Raw genomic sequence first — 24,671 nt, 5'->3', positions numbered from 1 at the left:
ATGAGATGTTGGCAGAAATGATAGGTAAGCCTTCAGGAAAGATGGGGGGCTCTGTTAGCCTGGACAGATTTGGCTGTGGAGAAAGGGAAGAGCAGAGCGAGAGAAGGGAGCACAGTCTTAGAAGTAAGGTATGGACATGGTGTTATCAGTGGTGGTGAGGGATCTGGCTTGACTGGAGAGGACAGTTCACATGGGAGAATATGTGGAGATGAGATTGTATAGATCTACTCTGTTCAGTAGTCACTGGCCCATGTAGCCATTTAAATTAATTTAAACGAAATAAAATTAAAAATTCAGTTCTTCCATTGCAGAGTGCTCAGTTGCCACATGTGGCTGGCAGCCACCATTTTGGACAGTGCAGATATAGAATATTTCCATCATTGCAGAAAATTTTCTTGGCCAGCACTGATGGAATATAGCATTTTACAAGCAGGATAGAGAGCAACTGGAGGTCTTCTGATTAGGCAGATAGTAACATGATGAAAGTAGTACCCAAAGAACATTTATGGAGAGGTGTGGAGAGCAGAGGAAGAGCAGTGAGGGACTCTCAAGTGAGTAGCCTGTTCACCGTTACAGTGTGCTGAATGGATGTGAGGATGATAAGCTGTTCCGAAGAACAAATGGATTTTGTTTGGTAGAATGACTGAAAGCATCAAAGAGCCACAGATATGAACACCGAGGATTTTACCGTGAGAGGCAGAGGGAGAATGGTGTAGCACCAATGGGCGAGGGAGGAGCTGCCTCGGCAGTCTGAGGGAGAACAGTTGTGTCTTTACAACAGCCTGTGGCGGAGGGGCTGGGGTGCGGTGTTGGTGGTGTTGGTAGTGAGGATTAAATGGTATAAGCATATTTCACAAATGATGGATAGAAACTTTAAATATATAGGTAGTTTTTAAAAGAGACCCATCTCCTTTATTTTGACAGTACAAAAGCATATAAACATATTGGGTGGCTTCCTCTTGCATCTCTGCACATGCACTTGTGTTGACAGCTCTTTCCCTTGTGTACATAGAAAGAGGAGGGGAACAACATTTACTGAGCACCTTCCAGGTAGGGTGACTTATGTACATTTTCTCCTCAGCCTTGTGAGGCCCATATTATAGATGAAGGACAATAGCTAGTAAGAGGTGAAACAGAGGTTTTTTTGTTTGTGTGTTTCTTTCTTTTTGCGGTACGCGGGCCCTCACTGTTGTGGCCTCACCCGTTGTGGAGCACAGGCTCCGGACGCGCAGGCTCAGCGGCCATAGCTCACGGGCCCAGCCGCTCCGCGGCATGTGGGATCTTCCCGGACCGGGGCGCAAACCTGTGTCCCCTGCATCGGCAGGCGGACTCTCAACCACTGCTCCACCAGGGAAGCCCAAAACAGAGGTTTGAACTCAGAACTCTTGCCCTTTCTGTCTAGTCTCTCTAAGTAAGGATGGTTTCACTACCAGTCCCTCAAATTGCTACCACCCTCTCTTGACCTGGGAGCTCAAAACCTGATGCTTATATCACATTCTACATTTAGAGGTTGGCTTTAGCACTGAATTCCACTTGCCATCGCTTTTTCAAATGTAAGATAGAGATCCTATAAACATTGTTTGCTCACAGTAATCATTGGTGTGAGAGGTTACCCGGACTGACTTTCAGCTGAATTGTTCTTGAGCACTGGTTTTCAAAGTGTGGTCCCTAACCACCAGTGTGAACATCATTAGAAACTTGTTAAAAATGCAGATTTTCACACCCAACCCAGATCTACTGAATCAGAATGCTTGGGGTGGAGCCCTACAAGCTATTTTTAAATAAGTGCCCCAGATGACTCTGATGCACCCCAGTGCTTCAGCATGAATCAAGTGAACAAAAAGGATACTTTTAAAAGCCCCTTTCCTGTGAATTAAATTGGAGCCTCTTGGGTAGATTTAGATCTTCCAACATGGCTGACTGTTAACCCATCAGCAGTGGTTGGCTGGAGATATATGGGAAATGATATGCATTAAGTAGGACGTTGTTTCAAATGGATGGATCTATGGTGGATTCCTGAGTAAATTATTACTAGATTATTGACTCAAAATAACGTCAAGGTGTGCAATATTGAACACAGGACTGCTTATTTCTTAGCAGGAGGTGGTAGTGATTTTCAATTAAGGGAGTTAATACTTTGCATTATTTTTCACAGTATTTTTATGTCATTTAAGATTCCTCATTTCTTCTTTGTGTGGTTGTGAATCATTAAAGCCAGATCTGCTTTATAGTTAGTTAGCAGAGCAGTTCATGATGCAAATGGAACTCATAAGAGCACCTGGGTTTTGGAATGGTGTTGTAAACAGGCTTCTGTAATGGATTTTTGGACGGCATCAGTGAATTTTAAAAAATTTGAAGTCAGCCTTTGGGAGTTTAGCTATGGACCCTATGCTGAGTCAGTGGTACTGCAGGGAAACCAGTTACAGCTCTGTGTGTGCTAGCCTTCAGCTAGGTAAAACAGTTTTTGCATTTCTCCCTCTCTCTGAAATACAGTCAACCCTCTCCACTACCCCCAACACACACACAAAGAAAACTGCTCATCTTTCAGTAGGCAGTTCCTGTCATTTGGCTCTATGGAGCCCTTCCTGAACTTTCAGCCTCCTGTGGAATCTATCACTCCTCTCAGGCCCCAGCTACTCTGTACAGACTTCACTGTAACACCTCAAGCACTTTAAATGATTGCACTTTTGCTTACATGCCTTTTTTTTCGTTTACTGTGTCTATCTTGAGTACAGAGACTTTATACTTGAGTTGTTGTTTTTATTGCTCTCACTTTAACTTCAGCTTCTATCACAGTACCTTGCACATAATAGGTTCTCATTGTTTTTGATTAAATATAATAGAATTACAGCTGTTTGGGAAAGAGCTTTGCTGCATGCATGGATGGTTATAAATGTCTGTTTAGTCAAAGATGAGATTTTTGTGTGGGGGGAGGTAAAACTTATGACCCTGAAGGGTAGGCCACTCAAGAGATCAAACAACATAGGGGACTTTGTGACCTGGAACCAGTGACAAAGTGTCACTTTGACCCCTGAGATGGGGCCTCTAGGAAAACGTGGGAATGATACTTGATGAAAAACTGAATTTCAACCCAAATAGTTTAATACTTCTGTGTTGTGTATGGGCTCTTTACTTGGAACTCCCTGTGTTTGCTTCTTTCTGTACTAATCTCACTTTATTGGTTTGACAAACCTGTGAATTAGGAGGAATTGTTTTCTTACTTTACAGATGGGGAAACTGAGACAGTAAGATTTATATTTTGAAGTTTTAGTACAGCTATTAAGTACAAAATAAGCTACAAGGATGTATTGTACAACACAGGGAATATAGCCAACATTTTATTATAACTACAAATGGAGTATAGCCTTTAAAAATTGTGAATCACTATATTGTACACATGTCACTTGTAGAATATTGTACATCAACTATACTTCAGTAAAAAAAATAAAAATAAAGTTTTAGTAAGTTCATTATAAGACTAAAGATCTTTATTGCCCTCTTTGGAATTTACTGTGCCATCCGAGATGAAATTGTTAGGTAGTTTCACAGAGTCACCCCAGTGAATCTGTAATTCAGAAATCCGAAAATAGCTCCATACAGATAGAATATTAGGAATATATTTGTATCAGCAGGGCTGTAGAAATTAGATTCTTCTGAGAGGTACACTAATTTATTGATTGATTAATGAACTGGTGATGTGCATCTTTAGTACTTTTTCTCATTCCTACACATTTCTCCTCCAGAGATTCTGATTGTTTCCTTTCATGTGGGTCCTTATCTTTAAGTATAGAGAACATCATATGTACTCTCAGAGATTTGTTTGCTTGTTTGTTCTTTTTTAAACCAAAAAAGAGCTATTGGCCCTTGTGCATCCTTGGAGCCCTTCACAAAGCTCTGTGTTTGGATTAACTGCCGACCCCGTGTGATTTACAGAGCATCTGGCAGCTAGGATGGAATTTTCAGCTGTCTCTCTTTGTTATGTCCGCAGAAGGAAATGTGAGTTTTATCTTACTACTCAGGCAGTGGTACATTCCTTTTTTGGTCCATGGGATCCACCAATCTGATTGTGGACTTATTTTCTGCCATTCCTGTCATCTTCTTGAACTAGTTAAAAGGCCAGGGGTGATCTTAACTTACCCTCATGACTATGAATTCCTCTTTGGTCACTTCCTGCATTCTTAAATTCTACTTTGATTAAAGCTTATTAGGTTTTGCCAGCATTGTCTGGTTCATCCTATCTTGTGTGGTTAAGGGATCCCAGGCAGCGTAATATGAAGGAGCTACTACTGTGGGTGTTTCTCATAGCCAGTGTCTCTCTCCACAAATCCTCATTTTCCAGATCTCCATACAACTGGTTCTTTTATCCTTGCCACATGTACGGGTATGATTATAGGTTATCCATATCTTACTAGGTCTCAGAATTAGAAGGGGGTCTTCTTTATTATGAGACAAAAGTGGGCATCTTAAGAAGTGGTGTGCTGAGGTTCCAACTCCAGTCTTCCTGTTGATTATGGGGTTGTGGTCTTGATTTTTCATTTGCTGTAATGTATGTATATGCAGTAGAAGGCAGCAGAAATGCATATTGTATTAAAATAATAATCCTAAGAGCCTCCATTTTTAAAAAATTAATTTTTAATTGAAGTATAGTTGATTTACAGTGTTTCAGGTGTACATCAAAATGATTTAGTTATACGTATACATACATACATATACACATACATATATATACACACATATACATACTGTGTATATTCTTTTTCGGATTCTTTTCCATTATAGGTTATTACAAGTTATTGAACATAGTTCCCTGGACTATACAGTAGGTCCTTGTTGTTTATCTATTTTATGTATAGTAGTGTGTGCCTGTTAATCCCAAATTCCTGTTTTTTCTGCGCCCCTACCTCCCACCCCCTTCCCCTTTGGTAACCACAAGTTTGTTTTCCATGTCTGTGGAGTCTCCATTTATTGAATACCTTCTGGTACTTGCCCACTATGCTACATGTCCTTTCATTTTCTCATTTAATCACGCTAACAACCTCATGAGATAACTTTTGTCTTCTGTATGTTAAAAGGTGAGGAAATAGGGCAAGAGAGCTTCAGCCAGTTGCTGAGGTCGTGCATCTAGTAAAGGATAGAGTCTGAGTTCACACTAGCCTTTCTTACTTCAGAAGCCGGCCTCCCGATGTCAGTGTACTGCTACTGTGTGTCAGCTCTTACCCTCCATGGTGAGGGAAGAAGTGGGCTGTTGCTGAGGATTTGTAAAATAAAGGTATTGATGGGATTATTGAAGGCAGAAGGAGACAGTGAAAAGTGGAATTATTTGCAAAGAAGGGAAACTGTTTGGGGACAGACACTACACCTTCTATGATAACCATTCCAGTGGGGTACAGTGCAGTGCAGCCTACTGGTTCTCAAACTTGAACCTGCATGGGAATCACCTGGAGGACTTGTTAACACACAGATTGCTGGGCCACAGCTCCAGAGCTTCTGATTTACTCCGCTTGGGGCAGAGCTGAGAACTTGCATTTCTAATAAGCTTCCGGGTGATACTTTTGGTTCTCAGACAACACTTGGAGAACCTGTGTAGAGAAAAGTGACTCCTTTGTAGGTGTCAAGTAGATATGGTTTTAAATTCCTGCTGTAGTACTAACCAGCTGTAGGAGCCTTAGAGTCTTCATCTGTAAAATTCAGCAGGGTAATACCTGTATTACAGGGTTTTTGTGAGGGTTAAATGTGATTTTTAAAATGACAATATCTAGCACTTATTGAATACTTACTAAGTACCAGGTTCTTTGAGAAATGCTTCACATACGTCATTTACTCTTCAACCGTTAAACACTATTGTCCCCACATATAGAGCTCCTAGCACATGGGAGTTGCTCAGTTACCACTCCTGCCCTTCCCTGTCCGCATTTAAGAAGGTCGGGAAATGTGTAATGCACCTTAGTTAGATTTTCATAAAGCTAATTTATTTCTTTTTAAAATTTTGACACTTTAAAAGGAAAACTTAAAAAAAAAAAACCAAAAAAACAAATTCTGGATATTTATATGCAATGGTTTTACCAGTAAGGCTGGGTAAGAAAAATGTTGCTATCATCTGAAATGGTAGAATATTTCTTCTTACTACTTTACGGTTTTCAAGTATTGTGGATCGCTTAATGCCCATATAACTATTTATTATCAGGAAGCTTAACCAGCTTTAAGAAAGCTTTATAATTTACCTTTAAAACTAATCAGGTTTTTAACTCTTTCTCCCTTCCTTTATGGCTGCTTTTCAGAAGGTGTCATAAAGCCAATTTTGCCATCCAGTTACAGTCCTTCACCCATAATTAAATAAAACCCCAAAATAGTAAATTTATTACTTTATTTTGCTTTGTTTGAGAAATAATATATTTTATGAGAAGAGAGTATAAAAGAAAGTAAAAACATGGAGATTCTGAAATGGGGGATATTTTTATTGTGAATGAGTGGGGACATTTATTCTGTGTCTGCTAGATACTTGTTAAAATACTAGTACTTAAGGGGATTAAATAGTAACCCTAATCTGTGTAAGGCAGTTGAAGTGGTGCTGGTTTACAGTGAGCACTTGATGAAAGAGCCGTTATTAAATTATTTCAGGCACTTCAAATATATGGATATCCTGACACAGCTTCTACCCTTGTGGAGTTTACAATCTAGCGGTTCCCCAGAAGGACTCGAGGTGGCTCCTAGAAGAGTCACACAGCTGGTGACAACTGAAGCTGGTGTTCTGAGTCATGCGACTTCAAGGCCAGTGACCTTGCCTCCCAAAGCGATGCCTCCCGTTCCTAATCTTGGTGTATTTGACAGTGTCCCCACTGGCCAGCTTTGAATATCTCTTTTCGTGGTCTCACGGTTTGTTGTATCCTGGGCCAGGAATGAGATCTGAGCAGGTGTGGTTCAACTTGACGAGTTGGGTTCCCCTCCTGAGGCATTGCCCGGACACATGCCCATTACACAGACAGGGGAGGGATTGGAGAGACCTTGACCTACGTTCAGTGAGTGAGGCATAGTGTGTTAGATAAGGTAAGGAGGCCTTTCCCCTGAGGAAGGAGCCCAGGTGTCTCCTCAGGAAAGCAAGGCAGGGCTTGTTTCATGCTGTCCTCTCTTGGGCCAGTCATCAGTCAGGCGAGAGGAGGATGTGACAGGTAAAGGGAGCAGCATGGCCAGGTAGTGAGTGAGACATGTAGTGAGAGTGAGGCTTCAGCCTCTTGGCATCCTCCTGGTTTGGCATGATTGTGGTGAGTGTGTGGGGAGAGGCTCCGGGAGGGAGGGGAGGCTGGGGAGGTTAGCAAGGGCCAGGCTGTGGGGGCCTTGTCTGCCGCCGGTGGGAGGGACGCGCTCCCGAGTTAGGATGTTATCCTGTTGACCATCCGTGAGTTTCAGGGGAGTAACTTGATCAGATTGTATTTAGGAGACTCTTCTGTGGCCCCCTACTGTGTGAAGGGCTAGCCTGGAAGCCTGGAGACCCAATTTCATAGATGACTTGAGAGGAAAATCAAGAGAAGTGACCAGGGAATATCCAAGGAAGCTAGGGGGATGAGTATGGGAGATGGGTGGAACAGAAGTCAAGCTGATAGGTTTTAATTATAGAATGTCCCCACTTGAATCATCTGCTCTCCGGGAGGGCAGAGAAGGAAGAGAAGACTATTCTGTCAAGAATTAATAAAAATCCTTATGGTCTCTGCATTTTAACCAAATATCTGGTCCTGTTAGCAGAGGGGGACTGTCTCTTGAAGTGTTGACCTAATTACTCTAGCAGTTCCAGAGAGCCGTGTAACATTTGTGAGAGGGTGAGGCTGCTTTTTAAAGCCACCAGCTAACTCTCTTCAACCAATGCTTTGCTTATTAACAAGAATAGATTGAGAGGCAGGGTTGTACATTGAAACAAAAAGCTCATACTCTTAGAATTCTAAAAAAAACTTTATTTTTAAGCAACACTTTCCATTAAGGGGACCATACATTAAATGATTTCCAAACTTTTTGTAATTTTGATTCCTTTTCCAGCTGAAGTTTCAAGATTCTTCCCTGTTACAGAGAATAGTTCCTAAAACCATTCCATACAGAGCACTCTACAGACTCATTGAGCGCCATCTGCTGGTTTTATTTTAATGGACCAAATAGGTGGTGCTTGGAAATCTTTAAGTATTTGTGTATATCTTAGTGTTGAAAAATTATGAGGCTGGAAGACAGTATGAACTTTGATCATAATTAGTAGTAGTATTTAAAATAATGGTTTTGCATTGAGAAGGGGAATGCTTTTTGGCTGGAATATAGACATATTTGATTAAAAATGAATGCAGGTTATAGGGATTTCACTGACCCATATCTATATCTGGCAAAATATTAGCCTGGTTGAAATAAAAACTAACTTCAAACGTCAAATAAAATGGTTACTTGTTTTCTAACATGAAAATCAACCAAAATCTGCTTATATGGAATGAATTTAGTTTATGCCCCAAATTAATAAATTTCACGGTTGACTTTGTTCATGTTACTTGAGCTGCTTTGAGACATCTTTCAAGGAAAGTGTTATGAAAAGGGCTTTGCTGGCCAGTCTGGAGAGTGGCCTTTCTTCTGAGGGGAGTGGAAGAGTATCTGAATATTTTTCCACTTAAGAGAGAGATGGGTAGAGTCCCTAGGGTAAAAAAACAGGGACGATGCTGTTTTGTTCTCTTCTCATCACTGGCCCCTTTGAGCCTTAGTTATATTTTACGTGACTGTTTAAGGACCACTGAGCTAAAAATTTGGCATAGCCAGAGCGTTAGATTTACGGTCTTTTAATTTTTCATCTCGTCATCTTAAGTGTTTAAATGGGTTGAGGAGAGAGACGCAGATTGTTCACAGGAAGAAAGTCCAGTTAGGAATTCATTCATTCATTCATCCAACATTTACTGAGCACTTAAAACAACCAGCTATACGTTTAGGCCATGATATTGCATTGAGTAAAGCAAATGTGCTTCCCTGACCTCGTGAAGCTTACATGATAGTTGGGAGGAGAAGAGGGAACCAGGGCAATATGTAAATAAATATATACTCTTAGAATTTTATGTATGTAAAATATACACTGAGTGTGTATATGTAAACTCATGTACACACATAAACGTAAATATGTGCGTCAGAGAGTAAAAATTGCTATGGGGAAAAAACACAGGGCAAGCTAAGGAGAGTTGGGGCCGGGGAGTTCCATATTTCATTTAGGATGGTCAGGGAAGACCTCACTGATAAGGGGACATTTGAAGAATAATCATCAATGTTATATAAAAGTTGTTTATGATTTTCTTATTTGATCTTTCAACAATGTGTAGAAAGGACATGGGGGAAGTAATGTTGTTAAGCCTTCCATGGCTCCCCTTGCACTAGTATAAAGGCCAGAATCCTTGGCATTTCTTTGTGAACTCGTCTCCAGCTTATTGTTCTCTATGCTCAAGCTATAGCGTGTTACTCCTCAGACGGGCCATGGTTGTTCAAAGTGTGTAGGCGTGGACTAGGCAGACAAAGGATGAAGTCTTTCCAAGGAGAGGGAGCGACAGTGATTCTTTTAAAACGTGAATCAGATTATGTCACTCTTTTCAGAACCTTCCAGTGGCTTAGCATCACACTTGGGAAAAAATCCAAACTCCATCCTCATCTATCCAGTGTTATTCACTTGCTCTTCCAGGCTGGCCTTTGTTCTGTATACATGCCAAGTTTATACTTGTCTTCCAGTTGCTGTTCTCTCGGCCTCGAACACTTGTAACTTGCTTCTTCATTCAGATTTCTGCTCAAATGTGAATTAGCCCGTAGTAGCCTTTCCTCACCAGCCTACCTGAAGCAGCCTCTCACGCCCACTTCAGACACACCTTAATCCCTCACGCTGTCTTATTCTTTTTAATAGAACTTTCTCCCGATGTTATTTTTTATAATTTGGTTGTCTTACCTGCTAAAACATAAGCTCTATGAGGCCAGAAGCCTTGTCTCTTTCATGTTTATTCCCTAATTCTTAACAGTGTTTGACACATGTTTGATGATCAATAAATATTGTAATGAATAAACCCATTTTGCTGACAAACAAAATGAGTTTCAAGTGGTTATTTATCAGGTCTATAAAACAACCAACTATACTTAGCTATTAAGTGATTCTGACCTTACTCCCGTGTCAGCGTTTTTTCCTACTTCACTACCCTTTGTGGTGGCAGATACTCTGTTAGTGAGTAACATGTTACGTTGAAGAAATAGTGGATGCTAAATAATATTGACTTGTGTATGTGTGGGCACATTTGTGCATGCTCTCTCTCCCTCACGTGCACGCACACACACACACACACCTGTGTGTGTGTGCTAGTGCTTTGTGATGGTGTTAGTTTCCCAGAAAATGGAAGCCGCTGTGAGAACCATACAAGTTACTTTGGGGAAATATTAAAAAGCCAACAGAACCGAACAGCCCTATCCAGTGATTTGGGTTTGGGATTTTTTTTTTCTTTCTGGTAAGTCTTCTGTTTTTAGTCTGATGGCAACAACATCATGATTTATGTTAGCTCTTATCTTAAAGGCACTCAGGGTGCTACTTTGCCATGACTGTGCCTTATAAACTCGCCTATTATTTCCCTACCTAGAACACTCCAGTAAATTGGGTGGCACAAATGTAACTCTTGTGTCCTTCTGTAATTAAAGTTTGTGGTATTCTCCTTTTGAATGAATCCCAGTGTAAAGAAGGCCAAGGAACTGCAGTTTGGGGTGCTCACAAAGATAGAAATACAAGATTGCTATTTCTTTGAGGTTTGCTAATATTATATATATATTTTTTCTTTTTTTTAAGCTTCATTACATCCAGTGTTTAAAACCCCTCTGATCTGGCAGCTGTTTCCTGAATGATTTTTGGATTCATTTAGTTTGTAGCCTCTTTCACCTCCTCCCACACCCCTGTCCACTCACTGCAACCACCATCTCTTTCAGAGGGAGTTCTTGTTCCTCTGGCTCCTTCCAGTGGCCTGTGTTTGAGATGACCCTGTGGGAAGCCTCCCTCCCCTGACTTTTGCTCAGTCTTGTGTCCAGTGCTTCCTCTAATTCCTACAGTACCTGAACCTTGCTTTTCCAGCAAAATTATTGTGGATGAATTACTGCTTTATGTGTCTCTTTCTCCCTTGAAAAACTATGAACTCCAAGAGAGCAGAAATTGTCTTGTCTTCATATGCTCGGTATCTACTGTAGTATCCTACCCAAATGCTCAACCAATCTTTAGTTAAGTGAAGGAGGTGATAAGCAAGACAAACTTAGTGTTTGGCTTATTTGTAGCATTTTATGTTTTGTTTTTTAAAAGGATGAAATGTTTTTGGTTCAGCCCAGCAAACACTGAGCCCTTGCTGTACGTCAGGCCCTTTGCAGAGATGTTGAGTGTACAAAGATCAACTAGATAGTCAAAGATGAACTAGGTAGTCTCTTCCCCACCTTCACTGTAAATGGCTAAGCTTTCAGAAGGTATCTTCCTGCCTGGGATGATCTGTCCTGAGCCATGAGCAGCACTGGGCACAGCCATTTCTCCCCAGAGGCCTTCCTAGTATACCCCACAAGGCAGAGTTTGGGCACCCATCTCCTCCTCTGCACCTAGAGATGCTGGGTGTTTATGCTAATTATAGCACTTACCCAGTGGTATTCTGTCTATATGCATGTCTGTCTAGTCCTCTGGAGGGCAGGCAACAGGAAGTATTTATAATTCTCGTACCAGTTCATAGCAGAGGCAAACTATATTAAATAGAGGCACTTCGTGCTTGTTTAGCATGAATGGATGAATAACTTAAGGCTTTGCTAATGGGAACAGAACAGAAAGGAAGGTAAAGAACACATTAATATTGGGCTATTAAATATCTTTCAACTATTTAACTTATCTACTTGATGGATGGACTAAAATAAAAATTTTATACTAGCAGTAAAAAATTATGAAATAACAAAGTAAAATAAACTAAAGGAAGTGTTTAAAGTAATAAAATATTTTCAAATACTTTAAGGCTCATTTACATATAACATTAATGTTTAGTATAATATTCATATTTTCAAAATAGCCCCGATACTAATGGTTAGCAGTCCTATTATATGTGATAGCAATAAGTCATTGGAAAATCCTTTAACTTTAATTAATTCAGTCCAGCTTTCTACCTGATTAGTACAGATCAACAATTATATTTTGCCTAGATCATATCATCCCCAAAGACTTTTTGTAGTTACTGAGGGTATTGTTAACAAGATGGTTAAAATAAAGAGAAATTTGAAATATTTTAGATGGTGGGAAATTAACTGCATCATGAATCTAGGAAATGATGTTTATTTTAGTTATGAGCTCTCTGGAATACTCAAAATGAGAAAGTCTAAGTATTTTAAGTTTTTGGCTAAAGAGGGCTCAATTGTGGCTGCCATTAACAAATGGAAATATGGTAAGTCTCATAATCTTTCTTGATGGCATTTGAGTTTGAGTTCCTTTTGGGTCCAAAGTATCCTATTTCTGGGGTTGAGGCACGGGAATAGGTAGATGAATAGTATGTTGTGAAAAGACCCATTTAAGGCTGGAGAAAAATGAAACAGTTCTGTAGTTTGCTGCTTTTCTGTCTTTGGATCTTTCCCTTGTGTGTTCTGAGGATTGCTTAAAAATCATTCCTTTTAAAACTGCAAGTCCTTTAATCTTTGCCTCTTTTAGCATCACTGATCCTCTGTTCCCTGATTTCTCCTCTTATCTGGCTGGCCTTTCCCTGCTTGGTTTGTTTCTCCCTGCCCTCCCCTGAAGGAACCCGGGGTCTGGTCCTTGGCTCTCTGTTACCGTGGAGACTTCATTGATGGTCAGGGCTTCTTAGTGCAGGTTGACTCTCAGATCTGCCTCACCAGCCCAGACCTTTTGTGACAGCCTGTCCTGCTAACTACCTCTTGGATGTATAATATCTACAATTTCCCATCCTGTTGGTAGATGAAACTTGACATTTAGAGCTTATTATTCTCTTTCTCACAAATCATTCCCATACCCCCTCCCTTTTTTCCTTAGAGAGATACTTCCTTTTCTGTTAATGTTGCTTAATGTTTACTCTCTTCCTATCTTTGTTCAGCCCCCATTGTCAGTTATCATATTTCATCAAATTATTTTCAACCACATGCCTTTCTCACATTTATTTCTTTTTAGATCATCTTGGTACTATAGCAGTTTAAGCCCATTTTGCTTCCTCACGCTATGTTTTTGTAATATTTTCCCCAGATGGTTTCCTTGTCTCTAATCTCTTTTTCCTTCTTAGGATACTGCTGTGAGACAAACCTTTCTAGAACGTTTGCTGCTTTTAGCATGTCACCCTCCACTCTTTGACGTCCAGTTTTCTCCCATTACATACTACACAAGGCTGTGGTTTTTTTCTTGCCTACACACAGGTTCAAGTATGAATCTTTTGGCTTGCCATTAATATGCTACGTAAACTGATCTCTGCTACCTTTGTTCGTTCATATAGTTATTGAAAAGCTTCCTGTTGCTACATAGGCATTGTGAGAAGTGCCCCAAAAGACACAGTTCTTGCTTTCCATAAGCCTCAGATGATGATGAGAAGTATGTACGATGTAGTGGGCTGAGTGTACACTTAAACACACTCTGGCTCTGTCACACATCCTTGGGTCCAAGCAGCCAGTGTGCCTAGGTTTGAGTTTACCCCAAATGTAAGCGTGTCTCCTGCCTGCTCTCTCCTTCAGCACCTCCGGATACTTCTGTGTCCCTTGTTTTCGGCACCCTCTTCCTTCTTCCTGCCTAATACGGGACGTGTCCACAGCCTCTCTTTCTCTTTTATGACCTGGACCATTTTGAAGAATACAGTACCCCTGTTCTACCTATAGACCTTTTGGTGTCTGTCACTTGCTGGCTATTGAACATGTGTTTCTTCTACTGATAATTGCCTCTTTGCACATTTCTCCTTTCTGCCACTTAACTCTGTCTCCTGCACTTAACCTTAGTGTCAGAATTGTGGAAAGAATACAGACTTTGGAATCCTACTTGGGTTTGAATCCCAGCTTTAGCCCTTTCTAGCTTTGTTCTTAGACAAGACATTAAAAATCTTCTGGGTTACAGTTTTCTCATCTCCAAAGCAGGGGTAAAGATACTCACCCTGCAGTGTTTGCAGAGCAGCTGGTTCTGCCTCCGACCTGCAGAAAATGGTTGTAGTGAGCCTGTGTCCCTTTCTCCTGTCACCAATCTCCTGTCGTGTTTATTGTTTATAGCACACTAATTTGTGATTAAAATGGCTGCTGCGTTGTATTAGTTATTTTTCCTCTATTGTTGGGTAAGAGACAGTTGTACAGGGGTGAGGACAGGCCCCATGCTCCCAGCCTGGGGTGGAGTGCCAACGGAACTTTATAAGCGAAGTTTGCTGTTGGTATAGAGCTTTGTCCACATCTGTGATGATAGAGCATAACATATCCCCAGTCCTTAAGTCCTTTAAAGCCTTTTGAATTAAACATTTTTTTTCCTTATCTTTATGTTCTTAAAACTTTATGTGTGGAAATAATTTCAAATTTATAAAAAGTGGTAAAAAACAGTACAAAGAATACCCAGATATTAGTTACTCAGGATTACACCTGTTAACATTTTACCCCATTTGATTTTTTATCATTTGCACTCTCTAGCTAAAAACCTAGATACATCCACAGTGTTTCCTTTACTATCTGTCAGTAAGGTGCGTATATCCTGGCCTTTTATCCCTGAGGTGCTTCAGTCTGAATTTTCTAAGACTGGAGCTGCTCTCTTATAAATCACAGTAGGGTTAATTACTGGTTTTTAGTTGTCATGCCTCTTTTAGCCTTCTTTAATATGGAACATGTCCACAGCCTCTCTTTATCTTTTATGGCCTTGACCATTTTGAAGAACACAGTACCCCTCTCCTTTTTAATAGAACGTTTCTCATTTTTTATTTGTCTCGTGCTTCCTTGTGGTTAGATTGAGGTTTTGTGTTCCTGGTCAGAGTAATGCATAGGTAATTTTATGTCCTTCTCAGGGTATCACATATGGAGGCACACAGTATTCATTTATCTCTACTGAGGATGTTTATTTTGATTATCTGGTCAAGGTTTTGGTAGATTTATTCCCTGAATAAATACTGCTTTTTTTCTTCCTTGTAACTTGTTAGAAGTCTGGGGGGAGACAATGTTTAAGACAGTATATATATCTTGTTAACTCATCAGAATTTCCCCCTAAGTTGAGCATTCATTGAAAATTTTTGCTGGAATCAATTTCTACCATTATGATTGTAAAATGATAGTTTTACTACTTTAGCACTTTTCCCGCTTGGACTGTCAGGCTTCATCATTCCACCATACATAAGAGTTCTCGCTTTTCCTCTTTCTGTCTATTGTTAATATAGATGCATGACGTCCTTTTTTTATTGTTTATAATTCATTACTGTTCTTAATTGACAATTTGGTCTAAAATTGGTCCCAGATTTGGCCAGAGGAAGCTACGTCAATGTGCAGCATGGCAGCATGTCCCCATCCTTTTTTTTTTTTTTCCTGTCAAAACAAGATGTTCCCTTATTTTCTGTCAGTTTCCTTATTTTCTATCAAAACAAGATGTTTCAGTCTCATCTGGTACATACCCTGACCTAGACCTGGAAACAGCCATTTCTTTGAGCAGCCTTGGTTCGTTTTAGTGGAGAATGCTATCAGTGACCAAGATCTGAGTATTAGGTATGCTCATTGCTACTGGGTGTCCCTCTGTGGTGTGAGGCTTTAATGAAATTAAAAACTAGCTGCCCTGCGTTTCCAGAGGATAGACTTTGCATTTCAGACAGTGGAAAAGCTATAGCTGACTGTCAGTCTTTGGTTGCTTTAGGAAATGATTATGCAAAATGGTATGTCAGTTGCCGGTACTCTTGTATTTAAAGGCGAGAATGAAGCTAATTGCATGGATGCATATAGTATCTGAATTATACAAGGACTCACTTTGGAGTTATTCTTTTGGTACTATAATATTTACCACCTCATGGAAAGATAATACTTTGGAGTAATGCTCAGTATTTACTTAGTATTACTTACTTTCTTTGTTTCACTTTTCCCTTATGATTGTTGGGTATAAATCTTGTCATTTTGGCAAACTGGGAAATTGATTTGGGTAGACCTGTAAGCCTCCTTTAAGATTCTTGAATAAAAGCTAGTTATTGTTATAACTTCATCATTCTGGGATCCTGCAAGAATATCTGTGCTAAATATTTGTGTCTGCAAGATATAAAAATTAGCCTCAGAAATGTAACTTAATTTTGCACCTTTTAACTTTGAATATCTGATCATATAAATTATTTGAAAAATTTTTTCTTGGAAACTTCTTATTTTAAAATAATTTCAAATTTACAGAAAAGTTATAAATCCCGTATACCCTAAACCCAGATTCACCAACTGTTAACGTTCTGCCTCATTTGCTTAATCATTATCTCTCATTTTTTTACCCTGAATCATTTGAGAGTAACTTATAGACGTGCTCCTTTACCCCAAATACTTCATTGTGTATTTCTTAAGAACAAGGATATTCTCTTACATAACCACAGCACAGCTACCAAAACGAGGAAAATTTTAACATTGGTGCAGTGTTAAATGTGTAAGCCTCATTCAAATCTGGACACTTGTCCCGTTAATGTCCTTAATAGCAATTTGTTTTTATTGTTCAGGATCCAGCCCAGGATCATGTATCGCATTTAGTTGGAAAGTCTTTTCAGTCTCCTTAATCTGGAATAGTACTTCAGTCTTTCTTTGTTTTCCATTAGTGACATTCTGGTAGAGTACAGGCCAGTTTTTTTGTGTGTGTTTGTTTTTTAATTTTTATAGAAGGCCTCTCAATTTGGGTTTGTCTGATGTTTTCTTCTGACTAGGTTGAGGTTATGCACTTTTATTAGGAACACTAAGTGATGCTGTGTCCTCAGTGGGTGGGATCAGAAGACATGTGATGTTAGTTCATTTCATTTTTTGTGTTGTTAACTTTTTTGATCACTTGATTCATATGGTATGTGCCAGGTTTCAGTCTTTCCCTTTGTAATTTATAAGTGAGCAGATTATTTTTAAAAGTAAGTTTTTTCTTTTTAAAATAATCCATCTTTATTTTTAAAAATTGGAAAACCAAAGCACAAAGTAAATTAAAATTGGCCTCAATTACTACCTAGGAATAACTACTATTAAAGTTTTGGGATCTCCTTTTCTTTCTTTTCCAATATGTGTTTTGAGCACCTGCTACTTATTATTCTAGACAAAGGGAATATCTCAGTGAGTAAAACGTGTTCTCATGGGGCTTACATTCTGGTAAATAATAATAGCTATCATTTATTATTTTTTTATTGAGATATAATTAACATATAACATTGTATGAGTTTGAGGTATACAACATAATGATTTGATATATTGCAAAATGATTACCACAGTAAGTTTAGTTAACATCCATCACATATAATTACAGATTTTTTCTTGTGATGAGAACATTTAATATTTATTCTCTTAGCAACTTTCACATGAACAATACAGTATTGTTAACTAGTTAACTGTAGTCATCATGCTGTACAGTACATTATAACTATCATTTATTGAACATTTATTATGTGCCAGTGCACTGCTGTAGGTGCTTTGCTTTTATCAATCATTTAATTCTTAAAACAACCTTATGAGGTAAGTGTGATCGTTGCTCTCTTATGGCAGAGAATTTAGTATACCCCATGTTAAACAGCTGCAAAGTGATGTGCCATACTGTGATTCAGGCAGAGACCATCCTCTTAACTACTGTGGTGTGGTAACAAGTTATAAGCCAAGTCTGAAAGTTAGAAAGCAAATTAAGGTGGTGATTCTGTTCAACTCTTGGGAACAGAGCTATGGCAGCATTGTTGTCTATACCTGAGATGCTTTGTACTTGCCTAGGGTTTTCTCTTACTCCGTGTAAGCAGTGAGCTCTCTTGATTCGGCCTCCCTAAGGAAATTCTCTTACTTTCCCCCTCTTCCCTTCTGCTGACCTGTTCTCAGTGATGTGACGGTTAAAAAGAAGAAACCAAACCAAACCCTGATTTGTAGCATTTGCCAATTTCAGTGGTGTAAATATACCCATAATCGTTGACTTCAAGATATTAATGCTACATCACTGAACACAGAATTGGCAAGAGGTGTGTTGGGAAAAGATGTGCAGTAGCACATCATTATAACAGATACAACAGATGTAAACCTCAAGAGCGTAGATAATAGTAAGATGTGGCAAAAGATTAAAATGTGATGTTTTGAGTATTTATTACCTCTCTTTTTAATTTACTTAATTGTAAGCTTATATCATTTACTTTTTTTTTTTTTTTTTTTTTTTTGCGGTATGTGGGCCTCTCACTGTTGTGGCCTCTCCCGTTGCGGAGCACAGGCTTCGGACGCGCAGGCTCAGCGGCCGTGGCTCACGGGCCCAGTCGCTCCGCGGCATGTGGGATCTTCCCGGACCAGGGCACGAACCCGTGTCCCCTGCATCGGCAGGCGGACTCTCAACCACTGCGCCACCAGGGAAGCCCTCATTTACTTTTTAGTAATGGCCGTGTTTAACACCTGGCTTGCAGAAATCCTGAAAATATGATGCGCTCTCGCAAGCCTGTACAGGCCAGCTCCAGCATGCCACTGCAGTTCTCTTGCTGCTGACTGCCCACCTTCAGGAGCCTCATGACTGACACTGTCTTGCTATCTAAGAGATCAGTGCTATCCCTTCTTCTATCATTCCTCCCGCAAAACTCCCTATCTCATTCCTCTAATCTCCACCTAACATCTTCCCTGTTTCCAAGGCCTTGTTTTCCCCACACTGTAAGTCACTCTCTCCCATCCCTCAGATGCTCTTCTCTTCCCAATTTCATTTTTTTCCCCAAATCAAGTTACTGTCCCCAGTTAAAGGAAGGCCCCAGACACAACTAACATCTTGGGGCATGGAGAGTCTCTCAGCAAGATGGTAGGTCTAATGTAGAGAGAGAATCCTTGATCTAGAAAAGGAAGATCTATTCTTAGATTTCCAGGTTAGAAATCTTAGTGGAAATAATATATATTTTTTTACTTATTAATAAGTACATAAAGGTGATTTCAGTACTATTAATACAGTCCCCAAGATAGGGACTTATATACAAGTCCAAAAGTATAATTCTAAATAGTGTCTGAAGTCAGTGATAATTCTGTTGTACCAACTGTGCTATTCCTGTGTTAGGGTGCTTTGGAGCTTTCCAGTTCAGCAGCCCTAGTAAGTTACAGCTTATTTGTAGTTCATTCTGACTTCTTACAACAGATTGGAACCCCTACTGTATACAGGGCGCTACACAGAGTACTGGGGAAAAATAAGAAAGAGACACTCAGGGCTATAGGAAATACTTTGAATTTGGTCTTCAGAATCAACCTGCTGGAGCATTTCTGTTACTAGACTTGATCCCAAGTTTGACTTCATGATTTTTGGTTTTTATTATTTAGTGAAACACTACCTGCTGCTCCTTTCTGCTGCTAGCCATTAAGTTGTGGCCACAGGGAGCCATGGTTCTCTAATAGGCTTTATTACTCCTAAAGTGGAAAGGAAAAAAGTGTTTTAAGTAATGGGAATTCTCTCCCCTATTTAATGTTAAAATGGCCTGGCTTTCTCTAAATTGGATTTTCAATAATGCATCATTAAGGTTTACACAGTACTAAACCTCAGTGCTCTAAAATCTTTTGTTTATGGTTACCACATGAATTATATAATGTTTATGATTGGGAGAATGGTAATTAGGACTGTATTTCATAGAATAAATTTAATTTAGCCAGTGACCTCAATTTTTAAAAATGTATAAAAATTGCTAGAAGAATATTTGCAAATAAAGGACGAAGATGTCTTAACTTCTAAATAGTTGCAGAGTCACGGGCAGAGTTACTGGCACAAGATTTATGTCTGATTCTGTGGGCTTAAGGGAGGGGTGGATAAAGAAGAGTAGCGATTCCAGATGGTCAGGAAACACAAATTGTTGGAAAAGCGCCCCTCCCATCCTCATAGATTAAGAATATTATCCCAGGCTGAGTGGTGAATATGCTTCAAAAATTCTCACACATTAGCTGTAAGAAGAGAAGATATTATCTCCATTTATATAGTCAAGGAACCTGAGACTTAGAGGATTTAAGTAAAGTCTTTGTAGATGGAATTTAAACCCAGATTTGTCTGGAGCCCAAGCTCTTTGCACTCTACCACTTCTAGGCCAGCTCTGTTAGAGGCTCTCCATGTTTGATGGAGAATGGGTGGACTTGGCAGTGATTCTGTGGGATGTAGAGTTTAGAGAGTTATTGCTGCAAATGGAACACAGAGGTTAAGGGGCATTCTGAGTATAAGGATGTAACTGTTTAATATACTTCCTCCATCCTCTCTGCCTTATTTTTAGATTTTCCTGGAATTTTTACAGAGCTTTTTTAGGGAGCTATTTTACATTCTTTAAAAATTTTTTTTCCAAGTGAATGTACCATTATCTTGTTGGTTTACTTATTTGTCTAACCATCTCCACTAAAATGTAAGCTTAAAGAGGACAGAGATCTTATTTTCAGATTGTTTTGTATTCTCAATGCCTAGAATACTTCCTGGCACATAGGGGCTCAATCAGTGTTTATATTTGTATAAACTCACTAGAATGGGCACAGTTTAGATGATACATTTGATTTCCCCTTAAATTAGATGTTTTCTAAAGATAAGCTCCCAAGAGGAACCTTACTAATGCAAACTTGCTCTCTCTTCCCTTTTCCTAGGGTGATTGTGTTGTTACTGTACTGCTCTCTGAAGAGGACAAAGTTGAGGATGATGTAGTGTTTTACTTGGTATTTTCGGGTTCCACCCTCCATCACTGTACAAGTACTCGGAAGGTCAGTTCTGATACGCTGGAGACCATTGCTCCTGGTAAGTATTTGAGTGGAATCTTTACTAGCCTTTATTTATTCTGTGTTCTGGTATAGAGTAATCAGGGTGATAGAACTATTGTTAGATCTTTGTTTTAAATACACTTTAAAGTATTTTACTTCTTGCTTGCACAAAAATCTGAGCCTAACTAGAAATAATTGAAATAAAATGGTGTCATAAATTGAAAGACAGTAATTAAGATCAGCAAAAATATTAATTTATTGGAATGTGGAAGAAAACTAAAACACATTTGAAAGATAAAAGTTCATGTGGTTTCTGTGGTGTGACTGCATATTTGATTCTGAATATCATTGTGGCAAAAGCAAAGGTAAAATACAATTAGTAACACATTACTCAGTATCCGTGAGGGAAAGACTAAAAACCTTCTGTAAAAGCCAAAGCTTCCCCAAATTAACAGATTATAGTTCATGGTGAAATGAATACTTAATCACTATTGCATTTATCCATTTAACAGAATTAAAAGGAAAATGTTTACTTTAAAAAATTGTTTATAAAGTCATTAAGTCATTGCTGTTTCCACCAGAAGCGGCTGACAACTTTGACTGTCTTTTGACTGACCCCAGGTATCTGAAGGTGTATTGATTCGTGTTTGGAAATGAGCTTCTTCTTTCTTTAATTGACCTTGCTTCAAAGTTAATAATTGTTTAATTTTCATCAGAATACAAAAGAGGGCACATTTAGGGGGAACCCCTAAAAATGTTGACAGTTGAACCATTTGCCTTTAGAGAATAAAATGGATTTAGTTCTTATTGAAACATTTCCTGTAACCAGTGATTTTATGTAACTCTGATTCCACTTTGTTGAAATAGATGGTGTAAAAAACGTATTAGTTTATCAAGCACTTTCAGTATCTGGTCTTGCTGGTATTAGATCAGATTGTCAGTTTTTGGTTGTTGCTGTGCTATTTTCCATACATTATCTTCATGTCTGATGCCTACCAGATCCTGGAAGTTAAACCACATTCAAGAGCTGAGATTATGACAGTTGAAAGCTGTATTTATCCTCCTACTCGACAAAAGTGATTTTGAAAATACAGGATTTAAAGATTCTTGGCAATTTCTATGTATATTCCCCCCAAACTTTTAGGGATAGGAAATTTAGCTAGGAGTCCAGCGTAGGTACTGACGTTTTCCCTAAAGAGTATTAAGTATCCTTCTTTGTAACTTAAAGCTCTAGTCTTGTTTCCTGTGAAGTATATCATGTCAGAGAGGCTGATCTGGAACTTGACATCTGCTCCAGCAGGTGCCATCCAGTGTCACCACTGCTAAACATTTCTTATGTGTGGGTGACTGTGAGAAACAGACCCTCAGCTAGGTAGAATCAGTCAGTCCCTGACTGGGCTCTTATTAGGAAGGGAATGGAGGTAATTTTTATAGACTTATTCTTTTCCTGATTTAGAAATGCTTTAACAGTTTAAGTTTGTGTGTGTATGTGTGTGTATGTGTTTGTGTGTGCGTATATATATAGAGAGAGCGAGAAAGCGTGCAAGTAGACATGAGAATGTTCGAGGAAGGCTGGCTATTACAAGGACATAGCCCTGTGCCCTCACTGCCGTCCTCAGTCACAGGTACCAGCAGAGTCCAGCCTCCTGGTGGAGAGGGATGTGCCTGGTGGCTCGTATACCTTCAGTGACGAGGTACTTAAATTAGTGTGGACTGCAAACAGTTACTCTCCTCGGGTTCACAGACCCACGGTACTTGTATGACAGCCAAGAGCTCTAGGTTTGTACCACATCCTTGTACACTGTCCCCAGCCTACTGTTTTGGAACTTTAGTTCCCATTTCTTCTCTTGCCTTTGGTCTAACACTTCTTCAGTCTGTTTCAGGCCCCTCTCTTTTCCAGCCCCACCCATCTCTGGGTGTACTTTGGTACTGACTGACTCTGAGTGCCCTAGACCTGTTGACTCCAGCCAACCAGAATGGGCATTGTATTCTGCTCTTTCCCTCTAATTTGATCTGAATCCTCAGTAATCATTCCTGACCCATTTGCTTGGGGCCTGGAATCACAGTACCTGGTTTCTCCTAATTTTTCACTAGTCAGCTCTCCTCCCCTCAAATTATGATCTTAACTATTTACCATATTCTTACAACTTGTCCCCTTTGCCCCCAGTTGGCCTGAATGTTCTGCTACCCACCTGAATTCAGTCAGCCTGCTGCCTGAGGCCCCTAATCACAAGAGAGGTGACAAAGGATTAGAGTCCCTAAAAGGCCCTCTTGTTCAAGCAGGCTGAACAAAGAGTAAGGCAGCATGTGAGACTGTGATACGTGCACGGGTCCCAGTGAGCCTCCCTCCTTGGTGAAGTAGAACCTCTGTTAACTGTTGAAACAAAGGAGATTCCTGAGTGGATCTTGCTGCTCTGGTCGTCACACGTGTCATTTTTCTGTTCACTTGTCTTCTTCAGCTGCTGTCCAGATTGGCCCAGTAATTGTTGTGGAGGGATGGGTAGAGATAGGGAGACTTTCGGGGGTTAAGTTAGTTTTGAATTGCTTGTTTATATCATGGAGTTAATAGTTTCGTCTAGAATTAAACTGCCTTAAATCTGCTTTGGGAGATTTCTTTGGCTTGTTCTGTACTTTCCTCGAGGTCTTTACTCAGATATCACCTTCTCAGTGAGGCCTTTCCTGTCCACCTTGTAAAAATATACAAACTGCCTCCTCTCCACGCTCCCTGTTCCCCTTCCCTGCTTTACTTTTCTCCACTGCACTTATCAACTTTGGACACATTATATATATTATTTATTTTCTACTTGCCTCTACTGCAGTGTCAGCTTCCCGAGGGCAAGGATTTATGTCTGCTATGTTCACCGGTATATGCTAAGAAGGCTTTTTCTGTGAATTCCTACCACTTGATGGGACTGAGTTTCTATCGTGTTGAAACTCATCCTCGTTCTCAGAAGCACCCTTCTAGAAAGGTTGTGCATACGTACGTGCATGTACACGTACACACACACACACACACACACACACACACACACACACACACACACACACACACACACACACACACACACACACACACACACACACACACACCCGTCTTTTGAAAACTGCAAGTCTGGCTTCTTGAGTTGAATTCTTGGCCTGGGTCAGGAGTCTGTGTTCTCTTTCCAGAGCTACCTCTGATGATTTCAGTGCATCAGTTAGCCATATTGATAGCCTCAAATTTCCTGTCTGTGGAGGGCAGTGTCAGATTAGTCAAGATTCTTCGTGGAAAGTCTGTATTGCTTTGTGCATCCCAGTTACTGGGTAAACGTGCACGGTCTGTTTGCAGCAGCTGCGACCGGGAGGGATGTACCTGCGCCCTTTCTGCTCCTGTGTGGGGCTAGCTCCTCAGGTCCTAGCCATTTTGCCGACAATGGGCAGAAAAAGGGCTTTGTGTCTTGATCTTGCTTTGAATGTCATGCTTCATCCAGATTGTTGGCTCAGATTTTTCTTTGAGTTCTTTCTCTGCGTGTTTCACTGTCAGTGTTTTGTGCTATTTTAGTTTTCACTAAAACCAGATGATTGATTGACCTTCACAGACAGCTACTCCTTGATGTTAGTCTGTAACCTTTTATAATTTGGAGGGTAGGGAGATGAGACATTTCTTAATAGTCTCCTGGAAAAAAACCTCTTTGACTTCAGATACCGAGATTACAGTCCATTTTTTTCCTTTTTTCATATTTTCTCACTCTTTTGCTTGTTTTCTGATGAGAAGCTTACAATGAATTGTGTATGTATGTTTAGTTATAAAGAAATTGTAAAGTGATCTTCTCTTACCT

At 39.8% G+C, this 24,671-nt stretch overlaps 1 protein-coding gene across 15 annotated transcripts in view; it reads left to right on the top strand.

Annotated features, from left to right (window-relative positions):
* AKAP13 (A-kinase anchoring protein 13) overlaps nucleotides 1-24,671 on the top strand; it is a 342,746-nt gene that overhangs the window by 110,412 nt on the left and 207,663 nt on the right. For all 15 annotated transcript variants that reach the window (XM_089906833.1, XM_030764022.2, XM_030764018.2 and 12 more), the window contains exon 3: nucleotides 20,743-20,890. In XM_089906833.1, coding sequence (XP_089762959.1) covers nucleotides 20,743-20,890 — 148 coding nt within the window. The remainder of the gene's footprint in view (nucleotides 1-20,742; nucleotides 20,891-24,671) is intronic.

Source organism: Delphinapterus leucas, chromosome 2 (genome assembly GCF_059928025.1).
Source record: "Delphinapterus leucas isolate spDelLeu-1000000601 "Yukka" chromosome 2, BTC_Dleu_Yukka2, whole genome shotgun sequence".
Lineage (NCBI taxonomy): Eukaryota > Metazoa > Chordata > Mammalia > Artiodactyla > Monodontidae > Delphinapterus > Delphinapterus leucas.
Note: the sequence above shows the minus strand (reverse complement) of the source record. Positions and strands in the feature narration are given on the sequence as shown.